At 40.5% G+C, this 17,938-nt stretch overlaps 1 protein-coding gene across 4 annotated transcripts in view; it reads left to right on the top strand.

The window, feature by feature from the left end:
• Nucleotides 1–17,938, top strand: part of TRERF1 (transcriptional regulating factor 1) — a 103,627-nt gene that overhangs the window by 85,152 nt on the left and 537 nt on the right. For all 4 annotated transcript variants that reach the window (XM_067293120.1, XM_067293118.1, XM_067293119.1 and 1 more), the window contains exons 8-17: nucleotides 474–722; nucleotides 4,107–4,476; nucleotides 6,599–6,659; nucleotides 7,473–7,612; nucleotides 8,345–8,448; nucleotides 9,829–9,904; nucleotides 14,618–14,706; nucleotides 15,551–15,664; nucleotides 16,410–16,598; nucleotides 17,082–17,290. In XM_067293120.1, coding sequence (XP_067149221.1) covers nucleotides 474–722; nucleotides 4,107–4,476; nucleotides 6,599–6,659; nucleotides 7,473–7,612; nucleotides 8,345–8,448; nucleotides 9,829–9,904; nucleotides 14,618–14,706; nucleotides 15,551–15,664; nucleotides 16,410–16,598; nucleotides 17,082–17,290 — 1,601 coding nt within the window. The remainder of the gene's footprint in view (nucleotides 1–473; nucleotides 723–4,106; nucleotides 4,477–6,598; nucleotides 6,660–7,472; nucleotides 7,613–8,344; nucleotides 8,449–9,828; nucleotides 9,905–14,617; nucleotides 14,707–15,550; nucleotides 15,665–16,409; nucleotides 16,599–17,081; nucleotides 17,291–17,938) is intronic.

Genomic DNA, 17,938 nt, shown 5'->3' with positions numbered 1-17,938 from the left:
AAATACCAAACTAAAAATGTGAGTTTGAATTGTTCTGAAAAAAAATAACTTGCCCCGTCAGTCAGTTTTTCGTTGTCCTAATATTTTAGAAATTCAGTCCTAATGGGTAGTACTACAGGAAACCAAAGAACTGGTAGCATTACGCCATCTGTGTCTTTTTGATTTTAGGTGGATGACGGGGGAATTCTGCCTTCATAGTCACAAAAAGGGCACATGTTTATCTCCCCCTTTTGCGAGTTAACTTGTAAAGATGTTTTCTGTGGCTGTTTAGCACTGAGGCTGAATCCTATGTAGAAGTCGTATGTAATCTGCCAGTTTGGTTCAAGGTAGCAGTGGAATCCGAGCTGCGGTGCTACTGTGTGTTTCATAACCCTGGCCACTTCTTTTCAGCCACGATGCCTACAGTGCATGGCATATCAGTCCAGACATAGCCCTCCCTCACTGGGGCTGAAAGCCTTTAATTGTCTGTGCAGGATGAAGGAGAGAAACCACCACAGCAGCCGCTGCCTAAAGAGGTGGATAGCCTCGCGCCCATCGTCATGCCAGTGTCTGTCCCTGTAAAGCTTCTGTCACCCGAGCCCAGCACGCAGCCCTCTGCCAACACTGCCACAGTCAAAGACAAGCCTGCCAACCCTGTGTCAGATGATGAGATGCCAGTTCTCGTGAAGATGACTTGCTCTCCACCGTGCAGTCCAAAAGTGGCCAACCCCTGCTCGTCCGCTGTGAGTGCTGCGTTTCTTGCCACTAACTGTCCTGTGCTTGTTAAATCCCTTTGCTTATAGTGTTGCTACATTCTAAAATGTCCATACTTTAGAATATTCTCCAGAGTCCAGAATCTTAATGATGCCGAAGAAACAAAAAAGGCCTGTAGCATCTTATCATTTCTTCCTCAGTCCTTTAAAAATATTAATTTTCTCTTTGCTGGGGAATCAAGACCTCAGCTGAAAATAAATCATTTGAAATTGGAATGTGATACTCTTTTATCCCACTAGAACAAAGGGATTTAGTATCTTTTTACTGTTCTTGTTTTTCCTTTTCAGGCTGCTTTGTTTTTATGTTATTGCTTAAATTCAGCAGTTTTATTTCTTCCTGTTTTTTAAGTCAGATGTATGTGCTTCTCATTTCAACCATAGAAGGGAAGGCTCTGTGCAGTACTTACAGTATGTGCTGGTAAGCAGATATGGAGCTTGCCTACTCAGAGTTTTACAATGAAGTCACTTTTCTCTTCGCCTCTGTATGCGTCAGACCTAAGGGTTAATTGCTGGGAATTCTGAATTAGGAAAACCAGTTATGCTTAGTGCTTTCATTTCACTCATAAAACTGAAATTGTCAGGCAGTGTGATGAGGAATTGATGAGCGCTTGAATGAGATGTGCAAATACTCTTTACTGTTTTCCAGAGAGTGCTGGAGCAGAGTTACTTATTTCACGTTCTAGTGCAGGAATAGCTGCTGCTTGCTCCTTCAAATCCATGCTTGCAGAGCAGGGCATGAGGAGGGATTACTGGGAGGTATGAGTGCTGTATAGTACCATCTGTGTAATGCAGAGAAATATTCTTGTGACTTTTTTTCTTTTTATTTTCTTTTTCTCTTTCACCCATGTTTGTCCAAACAAGGGGACAACAGACACCACCACGGGTGGTTCTTTATAATATTTGTATATTTAATTTGTATATTCTTTATAATATTTCCATATTTATCACCCCTTTCTGAATCTTCACTCAGACATACACACTAATTTAAATAGATATAAAATCTTTTACTCTCTTCCTTTCAGCTGAAGGTTTTAGGCATAAACTTCCACTTTATTGTAGTAACAACCAGCATCTTACAATACTTAGCTTGTAACTCAGCAGTGCAGTTTCTCCTTTCTATTTCTAGTTTCTGGAGAGGAAAGGGGCAGTCTTTTCTGAATCCTTGAGCTCTGAGTGGGAGGTCTTCACCAGAGACATCAGAGTAGGTGGCTTGGGCTTGTGTATTTCTGCAATGTATATGAAATGGTTTGATTAAATCTGCTAGTGTTTGGCTAAATGCACGTTCACTCACTCAAAATTATGCTTGCAGTCTTTATTATTGCCCAAGCAAATTAAACTTGCACAGTTTTCTCCCTGGATCCTATTTTTTATATAAGCAGTAGCAATGGAAGCATTCAAAGGTCAGATCAGCTACTGCTTCCCCTTCTTCTGTGACAGGATTGTGCCACTGGAGACTTCTTTATCCCAAAGAACTGGAGCTGGGTTGCTTTTATTAATACAGTGCTTGAGCTGTGCAGAAAAGCTCACACAAATTCATGGAATCAGTAAAATCAAACAGCAGAACAAAAATAAGTATTCAGCAAGATTAGAGGACGGTGGGTGAACCTAGCCAGCAAGTGAGGTCCATCAGGATCTACCCAAGGTGGATCTATTGAAGTGGGGCAGTAGGGCCCTAGAGGATACATCCATTTTTGGATAACGGGCATCAGTTTCTGAAGCTTCAGAAAGCAGAGAGGTGATTCTGTATTGAAAGGCCATGGACATCAAGAGCTCCTTTAATATTCCATGGTCTTCTTTGAAAGTGTCGTTGGCATAACCCCACTGCAGCTAAGTTATCCTTAACTATAGGTAGAGTACCACAGGAGAGAGAGGCTTATAGGATTTCTAAGATGTTATTTTGATTGGTTTGTTTCACACTGGTGAGAAAGAAGTACCAGCTCTTTCATGTTTAAGGAGCAGACTTTGATTAGGTTCTGGATTTTTTCTTTTTTTTGGTTCAGGGTTTTTCCCCTTTCTTCTCTGTAAATAGTAAATGTTCACTATCATGATGGACTGTGTCTGTGATTACAGGTAACCTTCACCTGTAGTTTTTCATTGTTCTCAATGTTTATAAACTACAAAATACTCTGTAAAGCTGTGTCCTTCCTGCAGAAGGAAAACTCTTCCAAAACTTAAATTTTTTAGAGAGAAAAAATGTCAACAGCTGTTGGAGAGGATACAGACATGATCTAACAGAGAGGACAGGACCTCTGTAATCAAAAACATTTCCACAAGCTGGAACGTATTAACATAAGGGATAAAGGGTGACACTACTAATGCTCCTTTAACATGGTTTTTACTGGGTGAATGTGATTCTCAAGAACCTCCCATGGCGTAAAGATATATATTGTCTAAACATACACTGTAATAATTTACTTTTATATAGTAGTAGTATTTACCAGAGGAGGCAGACATTTCTGAAATAACCCTATCTGTCCAAAATTTTCTTCTGCTTTCCAAGTTTATTCTAAATAAGATCTACAGTCTGAACACCTAAAAGCAGTATATTTAATACTACCAGCTTCTATGTGTCCTTGAAACACAACCTGAGAACCTGTTTCTTTCTTTTTTTCCCTAGGATATCCAGGTTCCAGGTTAGCACAGCTCCTGTACCTTCTGCTTTCTGTGGACTGCAGGGATTTAGTATTAAATAACTTTAACCTTCAAATTCTAGGAATGTTACAGTGTCTATTTCCGTGGTTGTCATCTATTACACTTTTTCCTCCAAGGAAAGAGGATAGAGTTAAGTTCAAGATTCCTTGCAGCTGGACTGTACTCAAGCTGATGGGAATGTAGTGATAAGAGGCAAAGAATTTGAATTTATTACATTTTTTTCTTCCTTTCCTGCTGCTGAGCACTGCAGTAATTTCACTGAGCTCATATATGCCTTTCCCAGTCAAACAAAATAAATGCATTGGAAAACAGCTCATATAAAGCTTCTAATAAACCGTGACTGGGTAATGAAGCAACTCCCAACAGCCTGCGTATGTTAAGTGCACATAGAAATGCCCAGGGTGTTCAGGTAGCGCTAAAGAAGGGCATGGGAGACTGATGGTCTTGGAAAACCACTCTCTTCCAAAAGCTGGCAGCAGCCTCTCTGTGTCTTCCTATGACTCAGCTCTACCTTGACCTAGAGGGATCCATAAGGAAGATGAGGGTTATTCTTACAGGTTTTTCTCTTTCCCCTGAGGCTTTTGCATAGGCCCAGGTACTGTGCTTTTCTGTATCTTTTGCCCTAGGCTGTGGGGGCTAATGTGCAATGCAAACCATGTTTAACCATGGCTAAATATTAAAGTTATGTATGTTTTCATTTAGGAAATTAGCAAAAAACCTCATCAAAGTGCTGCAAAATTAGAAGAAAACTTCAAACCACTGCAGGACAAGAAGAAGTATCGGCATAGACCCGAACCTCTCTTCATACCTCCTCCTTCCTTCAACTTCAGTATGTCCCACTCCGGTGCCACACTGTACCAGAGTCAGCTCCGCTCCCCCCGCATCCTCGGAGATCATCTGCTAGACCGGACGCACGAGCTCCCCCCTTACACTCCGCCACCCATGCTTAGTCCAGTTCGGCAAGGATCTGGTCTCTTCAGCAGTGTTATCACATCATCTCATAGCACCTCTCATACTCAGCTGCCACTTACTCCACTGACACCTACTCCACGGATACTCCTGTGTCGGTCTAGTAAGTATTATATTTACCGAGTGGCTGCCCATAGTAAATACCATTGTGTTCTCTTCTGGTGTAATCACACTGATGATTTTACATGTGCTCACGTACATGTATGGTTCTGTTACTTCACAGGAAAAGTCCATCTTTATCAGTGTATTTGCCCTGGATTTCATAGAGGGGGTGTTAAAACATAAAGTGAATAGAGAAGCCTAACCAATGAGTGAGGCTGTGGTCTTTCAATGTGGTCTGCCTGCAGAAAGGAGCACCATGCCTCTCGTTACATCAGAGCCTTCTGAAAGGAAGGACAGAAAAGACCTGGTTTGAGACATGGTTGATTTAAAGTATTTGTTATTTAGTGCTTCACAAGAAAAGGTTGCTAATTGTACATGATCAAGGTAGTAAAAACCTGTCTAAGTTATGACACTTCTGTTGTCTATAACTATTTAAATTGTTTCTGTGTGTAAATGTTGAGGGAAGATAATTTTTCCTTAATAGACTGGAGGAATCCTTCCAGTAGAAAAGGGATTGCAACTGCACTCTGAGTTACTTCAGACATGGTCACCAGAGGGCTGTGTTGCATATTTTGTGATGTTAATTGACTGTGCTATCATAGCAATTCCTTAAGGTTCCCGTTGCTGCTCTTTCAACTCATTCTCAACTTTGTAAAATGAGTAAACTGCATGTTACCAGAATGATAACTCAAGCAGCAAGTTAAATCCCTAAATACAAAATCACTACACATGTCCTGTAACCCAAAGAAAAGAATCTCATCTCATTTCCCCCACTTCTCTCTTGGGGGTTGGTAACTTTATATCATCAAAATTACTGACCTTCGAGTCAAAAACAACCGTGTAACCAACTTCTGTAACCTGTACTGATGTGTTTTAGTCCCTTGTTTTTCTTTTTATGCTACCAGACCATAATAGTGCCCTTCAAATGATGAAAAATTTGCTGGGTGGCATTTACCGTGGCTGCCTCCAACAAAAAGCCATTATCTCACTCATGTTCTGGCTTAGGCATTGACTCCTGGTTTTGTTTGACTCAGTTCTTTATCTTACAATCTCTTTCCTTCCTGCTTGCTCTTTCTGGGAGGTGTTTAGAAATTGGGGTTGGCGCTCTTGTTCAGAAAAGTAGTCTGTGCACAAACTTTTTCCTGCTCTTGTAACTTCATTAAAATCTAGTCGTTAGTCTCCTCAAAGACCAAAGTAAAATGGGTACTGCTGACTGTAGGGTTTTTTGTGTGTATGTGGGGGGATTTTGTGTTGCATTTCAGTGATACTTTACAAAATTATTTAATCTCTCAAAAGATGTTCTCAGTGTTTTAGTAAAAGAACATGTTCAGAATAGTAAAAGTATCTGACTTTTGACCTGCAGTGTTTACAGGTTTAAGTTGAACCAACACTGTAGGTCAGGTAAGATAAAGAGTGGGGAAGAGTTGAAGCGATAGCTTTTTTGAAGAGGGAGAAGACTGTAGAACAAACAAGCCGGACGACTCTGTAGCTATGAATAGAGGTACAACAAAGACACAAAGTCAAAGGGGGTGGGGGAATTGCAGGGAACCTCACAGAGACATAATTGTAAAATGGTGTAAATTTGTGGCACACTGCCAGAACAGGTCTTTCTTGGCAGAGGTACAAAGATAAAGCTCAGGTGATGTTCTAGAGAAAAATTATAAATAACTGACTTCTGTATTTGTAATTACTGATCAGAATGCCAAAATCGGAATTGTTTTAAAGGTACCTAAAGCACTGGATGTATTCTCTGTATTCAGCTCATTTACTGTCCAGACTAATGTTCTCCTCCAGACCAGGAGAGCACAGAGAACTTCTAGTCATTACTGATGATACACACTTTAAAGTAAGCTTGTTTTAACCCCTCAGCTGTTACTCAATCTCCTGTATGTGGCTGATTACTCTTTTACATGAGAAGTATACCTGATTACCCAGGAACTGGGTAATCTTGAGCCAAATGTATCCCAGGTGCTGCTAAGTATCCCAGATGTGTCCTGATTCACTGATTTCTGCAAAATGTTAATAAGGAGGTAGCAGCACAGTCAAGGGATGTGGTGTGTCAGCAATGATATAGTTGTTAAGAAAATGTATTTTAAACACAGAAACTCCAATCTCTGTTTCAGATAGTATTGATGGAAGTGTCGTTCCAGTGACGCCTGGGCCTGGAGAACAGACTGTGGAACCGTAAGAAACAATATTTCTTTGTCACTGCTTTTATAGACTAGTTCCACCAACTCAGCATCTCTTACCTAGAGTGGGTAGCTTGAAGTGTTTTGAACCAGGCAGGTAATTTTCAACTTGCTGAAATCATGCTGGGCTGGATGCATTTAATCTACACCACCTCTGGATGGGGGCTGAGGACTCTGGGAGCAAAGTGTCTGTGGGAGATGTGGGTGTCATGGTTCAAAAATGCTAGGAAAGGCTTGGTAGGAGCTACTGAAGGTGAAAAATGACTAGTAATGTCTGGGAAAAGGGCTGCAAGGAGAATATATCCTGATCCAGGACTCTAGTTCTTAGATTATCTCTGGAGGCTTGGAGAAGTGTTATTTGGTGTGTTCCCCAGGGCAGGCCACAAACAGTGTTGTCCCTTAGGAGTAAAGTCTCTTTCTACTCTCTGCTGAAGAGTACCATGCTCTGAGTATGGAGCAGGAAGTTACCATTTCCTGCATCTAGCCTCTTTGCTAGTCAGCACTTGGGTAAGCTAGCTTGGCTTTCTGTAAGGTGTGATGTCTCGGTGGAGTTTACATTGTGTACTGATATTTTTGTTTCCACCCCCTCCTTCCCCTCTCACCTCCCACCCCACTGGAGACTGGTCCTCTCTAATAATTAAAATACTTATCCCAGTGAGAGTAAAGCATTGCATAAAGCAGTCTGACACAATTTCCTGCCACTCTGTATAATAAAAGTTTTGTTGGGAACAAAGTGAAAACTAATGTGACTTCTGTTTTTTCTGCACACTGTGTAGTTAAATACTTATTTACTTTTTTGTCTTTGTAGACGAATCAATATTGGGTCCAGGTTCCAGGCTGACATTCCTGAGCTTCGGGACAGGTTGCTAATGGAGAAGGATGTGCACAAGGCTACTTTGGTTTGGAAACCATGGCCAGAACTGGAGAATAAAATCTTCCAACAAAGAGGTACGATGACTTGCTATTTTAATAACTCATATGTAGTGCTGTGCCTGATGAAGAAATTCACATTGATTTGTGTACTGTACTATACATCCAAGAGGTATTAATTACCATGAATGCCGGGTGAAAGACCAGAACTACATGTTACAGATTCAGAGTAACAACATTGTATGGTGACCCTTAAAGTGAGGTGAGGATGAAGTGTGTTTATCCTCAAACCGAGGGGGAAGGATTGTTGCTGGGAAGATGGTTTTGGGACACTGAACTGCCTGGTAAGGACAGAGATCAGACACGAGAGGCAGCTGATGGTTCCTGGGCCTGTCCTGGGACCATAACTGAGAGAAAATAGGATGGTCTCAGTGGCTCCTACCAGTCCTGAGCACAGTTTGCTCCTGCTTCCAGCATGATTTATTTCTGTTTCTCTGCCCTGGCTGGAGCCTTTTTGGTGCAGCAACATCACTGACCATTTACCTCTCTGAGCCGCTGCCTCGCAGCCAAATGCCTGGCTCTGGCTGTGCAATACCCCAGTCCATCCCAAGGATGCACTTTGCAAGTCCAGATATATCCCCTCAGTGAATGATCCTGAAACCAGGAGAAGAAGGTATGGAGGAGGGAGAGTATGAAAGCTGCTGCCTCGAACTATGTACTCGTTGAGAGGCTCTACAGAATCCTTGGCTCTGGATGTTTAACTTACAGGCTACTGTATAATGCACTCAAATGTTGACTTGTTTCTGACAGTGGAAGACCTCTTAAATATGAGTTGTTCCAGTGTGTTACCTGGTGGAGGAACTAACTCAGAATATGCTTTGCACTCTCTCTTTGAGGCGAAAGGAGATATTATGGTAAGATAAGAAGCTGAAAGGAGAGATATGCTTCTCTTCCGCAGATAAATTAGCATGTTTTATTAAATGGATTTAGATTTGGTTATACAAAAAAGAGATTTCTGATTGATTAGCAGTGATGCTTTAAACATCCTGCAACATTTTTGGGGAATGACTTTTTCCTTTCATTTTTTAATAAATTTAAATTTCAAAGCAGTGCCTCTCTGGAGACTTACTGCACATTTTGGATAGATAGGATTACTCAGTTTATAGTCTTGGGGCTTTGAGTATCTCCCAGTGCTTTCTCCAGCCCTGATATTTCACAGGCTTTATATTTGGTCGCTTAGTCCTCTTCTAACCCTCATAAAACCCTATTTTGTAGCAGCAATCACATCTGTTTAGTTGTTCAGAACTGTGGGGTAATTGCACATGGTTCTCATATAGATAATGCATTTTAAATATTTATCAGTTTAGTGATGGGAGTGTTACCAACTGGGGCAAAGCATCCATTTTGCCTGGTGTTAAGGAAAGACAAGGTCCTGCCCCTGTTCCTGAAAAATCAATTTAAAATAAAATGCAACAGACCACAGGGCTGGAATGGGTCTCCCAAGGTTTTCTAACACAGTGGTTTTTAACATGGATCCCAGTGTCCTTAGGCTCTGTTAACTGTGTCTGAGGGGCCTGGGACAGGTGACTGAGAAAATGAATTTATGTCAGGACTTGAAATTTGCTATATAGGGCTCTGCGTCTTCACGGGAAGAATTTCAGGGATCTACAAATCATCTGTCTCCCTGATCCAAAGGAGGATTAACTATGCCTGGTGTCACTCCTGACAGATGTTGACCTAAAAGACTTCCAACTATAAGCAGCACTGCAGCTTTTCCCAGTGACCTATTCCAGTGCTTCGCTATTCTTACGATTAAAAACTTTACTCTCAAATCTAACCAAAATCTTCCCTGTTGCAGTTAAACCTTGTACCTGCTTTCTTGTTTGCTGTGGATATGGAGAAAGTCCATGTTCCCTTTTATGTTTTACCATACTATTACTGTTTCCTCCTCACCCTAGAGTAGGTAGCTGAGAGCAACATAACAGTTGTTTCAAGTCATTTGAAAGCATTTGTAGGTGTGTTTCTATGTGGCAAGCAGAAGGGAGTGAGGAACTGGAAGTTACTAAGTATCCACATTTGTGCTAATTAAGGCTGGACCTGTGTACATTAGGTGCTCTTATGTGAGGTACAGCATAAATGGACCTTGGAGTGATTTGATGTGACTTCATATGACAGAAAAGAAAAAAAGACAGTAAACTATCTCATATCGTAATACAAGCTAGTCTTCTATATGCAACTGTACACAGCAGCTGACTGCATTTGCTCAATCTGTTTTTCCCTGCTTATTTGTTTAGGTTGCTCTTGAGAAGCTGCTGTTGAGGAAGCCAGTGAGATTGAAGTGTCATCCTTTGGCAAATTACCACTATGCTGGTAGGTTTCCTTGCAATCTTTGTATCTGTTGGATTATAGAGTCCAAGGCTGGCATCCCAAGCTGGAGCATGGGATTACACTGCACTCTCTGCTGTTTGCTACAGGGATAGCAGCCTCTGAGAGGTGATGTGGACAGTGCTGCATGATACATTGGGAGTTTTTTGTTACAAGTTTGGCAGCTCCTTACATGACTAATGATGTACAGAAACATGGTGTCCCTGATGATGTTTAGGGTTCTGCAGATTTAAAACTACCTTGAATTTTTTTTTCTTTTTAACTCAAAATTTAATTTGATCTTTTAAAATTCTTGGTATTCATAGATCATAATTCACTAGTGGTAAGGTCTTCAGTTTCTGTTATGTAAATGCCTGCCATCATGCCTTCTTCTTCTGTTGTGATGGTGCATGATAATTGTATGTGATAGTCATAAGCATCCTTCCAAAGAGACAGCTCTGTTAACTTTCACCAGTGTTGCACAGTGCTGAATACCGAGCCTCTCTTTACATGGGTCTAGACTAAAAGAAACAGGTCTGGGATGATGACTTTAACAAACACAGCCAGAACCTCCTTTTAGTTATGGAGCAGAAGTACTCTGTGAAATATGCAAGATAGTGTTGGACCTAAGTGATGTCAGCTAAGCATAGCAAGGTAGCAAATCTCTCTCCTGTGCCCTTCTCCACTTAACGCTTTGTAGCGCCCCATGACTGTTTTGACAAACAGACAGACTTGGGTTTTACATAAGAGGTTTAAGATTTCATCTCTAATGTAAGCTTAGTAGGAAACAAGCCAAGAATGTTCTGGTGGTCAGACAATCAATCACAATATCCAGGGTCTTGCACTCATTTCCAGTAATAGTCGTTGTGCCATGTCAGTATAGTAACAAGCTGTGTTTTGGTTGTAGCAAGTGACTGCAGAGCTTCCCAAGCAGCAAAGGCTCTTTAATAAAGAAGCTCTTAACCCCATGGCCTGACAGCAAGAACAGAAACATGGCTGATGATGGCTTTGATGGCACCTGATAATGAGTGAATAAATGCGAGAATCAGATTTTGAGTCTTGGCTGGGGGGAGATGTCTAGGGCCTTTGAGAACAATTCTGTTGCAGTCCAAAGGATGGACACTGGAGATGGGATGGAAGAGAGGGACTTCAGCCAGGAGCTGTGACCAGGGTGTCTTGGGGCTCTTGTCTGACAAGGTGACACCAAATCATATTTGTGAGATGATCCAGGGGATGTAGGCAAGGATGAGAGCATGGAGATCAGGATCATATCCCAGCAAGCCTCATCCTCAGTGAGGGATCAAATTAGCAGAACAGATAAGAAATTTTTGCCTGTGTGACAGAAGAGGAAGAATAGTCTTTACTGAAACAAATTCATAGTAGTTTAAGAAAGTGTTTTACTGTGGTGCAAGGAGGAGCCAGGAGAGGCTGTTTAGCTTCATCTTTCACATGAGATGATGCTAATTCTGGTGAACTAGCATTGAGACCTGTGAACATCAGAGTATTCCTATTTCTTAAGCAGAAAAGGAAGTTTAAGTCAGCTTACCACAGCACAAGAAAATCTCACCAGTCTAGATTTAAGTCTCATAAAATAACAAGACAAAGCATTGCTTACTAATGCTCTTGAATACAACATGTGATTGCAACTTATATTGACAGCCACGTGCTAGCACCATACAGCTCTTGAATAATAACTTATTTGTAGTTGATAATCAGCCACTCTAGCATATGGGAATTTCTCACAATGTATTGCATGAATAGCTTAATATAACTTGAAGTGGCATTTGTTTGGGGTAACTCTTTGAGTTTTCTGCTTTGTAGGAGAAAGATTCAGAGATGGCAGCTCTCAGGCACAGCTGTATTTAAAGCTGGATAGACCAAAATAGAGCACGACACTGACTCATGAGAATTAATTGATAACCTAAATAGTAAACATCCAAACTCATCCTCAGCATTGTATTCAAACAAGGGTAGAAGTGAACAGCTCATCCTTGAAACCTGTTGGCTCATGAGGGAAACAAGTTGTAAAACTTAAGGCATTTCTGTTGTCTGCCAGAAGTGCTGGGCATTCTGGTCTGGGCTGCTTGGCAGAACACCCTCATCTCTGTGTCCTAATGCCTCGCCATCTGTCAGCTTGGTATATTAGGGAAGAGAGAGGGAACACGTATCTAACACAAGAGGAGCACTGTAACAGATACTTGATTTGTTTTTCCTTTGAACAGTGGAATTTCTCAGGTCTGAAGTTCCCTTGCAGTGAGAATTGCAGGAAAGAGAAGGGGATCTCTACTCTCTGAAATAATGTGCTTCACGCAGTCTCAAAACTTCTGATGCATATTGTGATGGTGTGTGGATCATGCCTAGAGTTAAGTTATATAATGGATTTGAGCCATCTCTCCAGGGTAGCTCCCTGGGTTTAGCTCCCTTGAAACCCATGGATTGGGCCCAAAGCCCTAGATTTGTAGAAGACGTCTATTGTCAGTTCATCAGTGCAAAACCAGTATTTTAATATGACAGATAAAATGAAATGTGGAATAAATGCCTAAACATAAAGATCAGCTTTAAAATTTGATCTGTATTCCAAAGTCCAAAATTCTTTCTTGCTGCATTGCAGATCCCTCTATACACGTTCTCTGTATCTCCCTCAAGCTAACAAGAGCAAAAGCGGTTTCCCAGCAACCAGAGTTAAAAACAGCTTTTCTTCTGTTTCTTTTCCTACACAGGATTTATTCTATTAATTAGGTTACTTCCAATTAACCCTCATAATCTTATAAGGGTCTTTGCTAATACCACAGCTACTGGGAAACTGTGTAAGGCCTGAATCCTCCATAGGTGTGCAATAAAATTAGTTCATTAAAGTGATTTCTTCAGGAGCGTGGGGTGGGGGCAGGGGAGGATGACCAATCTAACTGAAGAGGTTGCTTAGAACTAAACCCCATCCTTTTGATGTTGTCATGCTTTTTAAAAAGTTACATTTTTGACACAGTAAACCAGGCCCCTAGTGAGCTGCTCTAAAGGGAAGGGTAAAGGCAAATGAATGTCAGATTGTATAAGAAGGGGATGATGCTGGTTTGGGATGGGAAAGATGGCAGGGCAGTGTGTCAGCAAAAAGATCTTTGGTGGATAACAGAATAGATAAAACTTGCAGCTTGAAGCCAGTGCCTTTCTCTGACCCGTATATATAGAGAGCTTTTGTGTAAATCTCTGTGGAAATAACTAATGCATGTTTATATCCAGTACTGGAAAAGCTTGCAGAACAAAGGTTGCAGAAAAGTTAATTTTATAGTTTTCAGCGTATGACAGATTGAGATACCTGCTCTAAGCTTGTGAGCCAGGGAATTGATACTGAAAAGCCAAACATTTGCAGTTAATGAAAAATGTATATATTCTTTGTAGATGTTAAGTAACCCACAGAATTCAATACCACACGTGGTGCCAAGCCCAAATCAGTTGAATTCAGTGCAGTGGTAAGCACTTATATGGAGAATGGCAACATTGACAGGAATATTAGGAATTTCTGGTAATGATAAAAGTTTCAGATGTTTCAGACGCTCTCAAACAGACTGAAGTAGAATCTTCTCATAGAGTAAGTAATTTCAAAGGCATCTGCCCTGTGGCTTCTTGCAGATTCTTCCTTTAATGTATATAATGCTGCCCACTCTTACAAACAGGAGACTGGTTTGATGCAGCAGAGCAATTCAGTGTTCCTTCTGTTTGACTAGTACTGCAGATTTGAACGGAAACACAAATTCATTTCAATTTAAATGTTAACATCACATTTTCATCGGGAGGTAGGCTGGTGAAGTAAATACAGAATAGTAATATTTGAAAGTTTTATATACAGCTTCCATCAAATGATCAGAAAGCACTTTGCACTTACTGCACACTGCCTTAATGGGAGTATTTACTTACCATCTCTCTGTACTTGCGGCCTCAGTTGCAAAGAATTTAAGTGTCTTACCTAATGTCATACATGTGAAGAGTTGCAGAAGTACCTTATGAGAGTGACTGTCTGGAGAACAAAATGATAGATGAACCTCAGTGCAGCTGAATGTAAAGTGGCATATAGGGAATAGGCAGTACAAGCTTTACATATCAGATGATGAGCTCTGAGCTGATATTTCCCATGTAGAGTAAGAGACATATGGTACAAATCCTGACAGGCCTGGAGAGGATAGATAGAGACTGAGTGTTTGTTTTCCCTTCCAGCTGAAGAGCTAGGGGTCATCCAGTGAAGCTACTAGGAACTAAGAAGCAAAGAAAAGGAGGTGGTTCTTTATGCAGGATGTTTACTAACCTGTGAGACTCCTTGGCAAAGGATGTTGTGGATTCCAGAGGTTTAACTGGTTGAAAGGAAGACTAACCAGCACTTAGAAGAGGTGGTTACTAAATAAACAAATTGTAGCAGGCTCAGGAAATGCCCTGAACTGAAAGTGGTCAGAGGTTAGGAAGAATTAGGGAGAGGCATTGTATTTGCTTGCCCTGATCTTACTGTTTCTATGCTACTGTCTGTGACCACTGCTGGAGAGACAATATTGGGTTAGATAGACTCTAGGTCTGAGTCAGTACAGCCATTCTTGTATTTGCATAGTAGGAATCACTAGCATGTACTTAGGATTTCCCAGTTCTTGCTCCAGATACTAAATTAACATACAGAAAGATGGTGGGTTTATACTGTAAGAATTAATTCACTGAGTTTTGTTGTTGGTGGGTTTTTTTTAGGCTCTGACAAATGGACACATCAAGAAAGAAGGTTGTTCAAAGAGGCATTGTCCACCTACAGCAAAGATTTTATATTTGTACAAAAGATGGTAAAGTTGTTTCTGTTTCGTAGATTTTTTTTTCCATTTGCTGCGTTCTGTTGTTCCCTTTCCATTTTCCTTCCAGTGACAGACCAGCTTACTGCAGGCATAGAGCCAATGGTGATTAGAAGAACGTCTTTAGAAATGATATATTCCCTTTGGTGCACACATGCATGCAAGTGCAGAACCAGCAAAAAACAGTTAAAAAAAAAAAAAAAGTTCTGATCCCCTTGTAATTATATGCTAAAATAAAAAGCCTCAGTAAGCACATTTAAGTCACGGCATTGCATGTGTGGGACAAGTATGGTGCCCCTCTAACATCTCCATGTTCTCTGGCAGTTTGTTAAAAGGAGCTTGGGTCACAGGCATCAAACCTCACTTCAGAAAGGCTTCAATCCTATTAATAAGAGAGAACATGTTTGGGCTTAATTTTCATGTTCTGCCACAAAGCAGAAAAGGCAAGGTGTGTATGTCTCAGGGCAGAATTGGATACCTTACTTGTCAGTTCACATGTTGAAAAACATTTAGGTTTGTGCGAACCAAATCTTAATTCCTAGATTTCTTGGTTGTACTGTACAATTAAGCTACAAATGTATATTCTCAATCATCATCTGACTAGAGCCTGGAGAATCCCAGAGAAAGGTACTGAAGCTAAAATAATCAGCACAAATTTGACTAAAAAATAATAAATTTAAAACGTTGTTCTACAAGAATATTAGTCATATTCAAATTGTCTTTATTTCTCCATTTTAATGTTTGAGAAATAAAACCAGCATCTTAAGATATTTTTTCACCATGTTGAATGAAAACTAAAAATTAACGTTGGACTCTTTCTGCAATTACTTAACTGCAGGTTAAGTCTAAGACAGTTGCACAATGTGTGGAATACTACTATACTTGGAAGAAAATCTTGCGTTTGGGACGGAAACACAGAACACGTCTAGAGAAAAAAAGAGAGGAATGCCTGGTAAGTTTAAACGAATGTGTGAAAGTGGAACACTTTACTTTTGAAGTTACTCCTGTTTTGAGCAGGAGGTTGGACTAGATGACATAGGTCTCTTCCAACCTAACTTATTCCATAATTCTAAATTACATTGTGTATAGGCATTCTGTGACCTCAGCTACACCAAGATTTTGCTTTTCTGGACTGTATGGGATAAAAATGTTTTAAAAATGAATCCTCTAACTCTAGTCCAACAATTAGGGCTTTTACTATTGTTGAAGCAGATGAACCTCTGCAAATTATTCCTGTGCCTGTATGTGTGTGCCTAAAGACTGCTCTGCCATTCTGGCACAAATAACATTTACTTAGACTGGTGATAAATTCTTTATGTGCCAAGTCTGTATCACAAGCAGTCTGAGCAGTCTTAAGAGACATTTTTTTTTATTAAGTCATTTCGTTAGACTATGAATATAGTGTACATTGCCATCCTAAAACTGTGTGTGGGGAAGAATTGCATCTTGGCATCTGTAGACTCTGGGCCACAGCTCTGTAATGCAAACAGAGGGTGTTTTGAACACTGCTACAAAGCTTCTTGAACTGTAGCTTGTCCCTTAAGGGGCGGTAGTTTCAGCAGGACCAGAAGTTCATCTGAGATGGGCAACAAATGCTGAAATCTGGAAGCAGACTTTGCTAAACAGCATGCTGTTCCCATACACTGTCTGTCTTTAGCCATATTTCTTGTATTTCTTAAATGTAGTATCTGTTTCAGACAAGTGGAGAAGAGGAAGTTCTAGAGGAAGATGAGGAGATTGAAGAAGACAGAAAGGAAGAAAGAGAAATGCAGAAATCTCCTGACCCACCTGCTATCCCTCTTGTTGGACCTATAGATCTGCCTGCCCTTCAGAGTCTCACACTTTCTTCGTCCTCCTTTATCTGTGAAATGCCAAACTGTGGTGCTGTACGTGCATTTGGTATCTTTAAATAATAGTAGGGGTTTTGTATCATAGTGAATAGAGATTTTTGGAAATCAAATTTTATACTTTTCCCTGCCAGTGGTATCTCCTGAATATCTATGGACAAATCATTTTGCTTACTTGCTTTGAATTCCCACACCATAAAATATAGGCAATACACTAATACTTCATAAAATTGTCTCCTGAGATGTTGTATAGATGAAAAGCACTGTATAGTAACAGCTGTGGTTGTTATAGTTATATAACTAAAAGGTAATGGGATAGCATAACTCGCTTTTTTATGTTTTTATTATGAGTAAATTTCTTTAGCTGGGGGACAGCATTTGACTAAGTGGATTGTTTGTGTATATCTGAGGTGTACAGTTTTTTATTTTAATATGAATTCAGCATATTTCTTTCTGTAGTTCTTGTTTCAGTGCAGTATTTTTTGATTTTTTTTTTCTTCCCTCCACCCTACCCCACACCAGGTGTTCAGTTCCCGGCAAGCGCTAAATGGCCACGCTCGCATTCATGGAGGTACGAATCAGGTGACAAAAACACGATGCACCATTCCAGGCACTAAGCAGAAATCTGGTACGCAGAGCGGATACTGCTCCATCAAAAGTTCACCTGCCCACAGCACAACAAGTGGTGAGACCGACCCAACAACAATTTTTCCTTGTAAAGAGTGTGGCAAGTAAGTGAATATGATTGTCTGCAGTACTGCATCAAATTTACCAATTTATATTCCAAATGAATAGTGTTGCAACAAACTTTATTTTGCTCTAATTGTCTCAAAAGAACACTGTTTCCCCTAAGATGTCGTGTTCTGTTACCAAATTCTTCAGAGGTTGGTTTGCATGGCATTTTGGATGCTTTCCCTGCAGGATTTCATCTCTTTAATTTTCCTGAATTCACAACCTGCTGGAGTTCCTGACTCTGACACTCCAGGCTCCCGTTTCACCGCAGACTTGTATGTGACTGTGAGCAACTTGCTCAGTTTCTTTGTGCTTGAGCTTGTCCATTCTAACATGGGGCTCCTTCATTTCCTCCCTGTTGCATAAGATTGTAGTGAAGCTAAGTAGAGGGAGAATTAGGATGTGCATAGATATTGAAGCAATTGCAGGAGCTGCAGAATACCTTCAGCAGAGTCTGAGTAGGCCATTTTGATGCTGTCAGGATGCATAAATCTGATAGTCTATCCCCAGAATTCTCACCATGGCATTGCAGACTTCACTGACTTCTATTTCAGGACAAGGAAGCAAATGTACTGATATGTTGTTGAGTCTTTTTTGGCTCTTCTCATCAAAAGCAATACATTCTTATCTGTCTTTTTTTTCTTTGA

This window comes from Apteryx mantelli, chromosome 3 (genome assembly GCF_036417845.1).
Source record: "Apteryx mantelli isolate bAptMan1 chromosome 3, bAptMan1.hap1, whole genome shotgun sequence".
Classification (NCBI taxonomy): Eukaryota; Metazoa; Chordata; class Aves; order Apterygiformes; family Apterygidae; genus Apteryx; species Apteryx mantelli.
The sequence above is the reverse complement of the archived record's forward strand: the minus strand, read 5'-3'. Positions and strand labels throughout refer to the sequence as shown.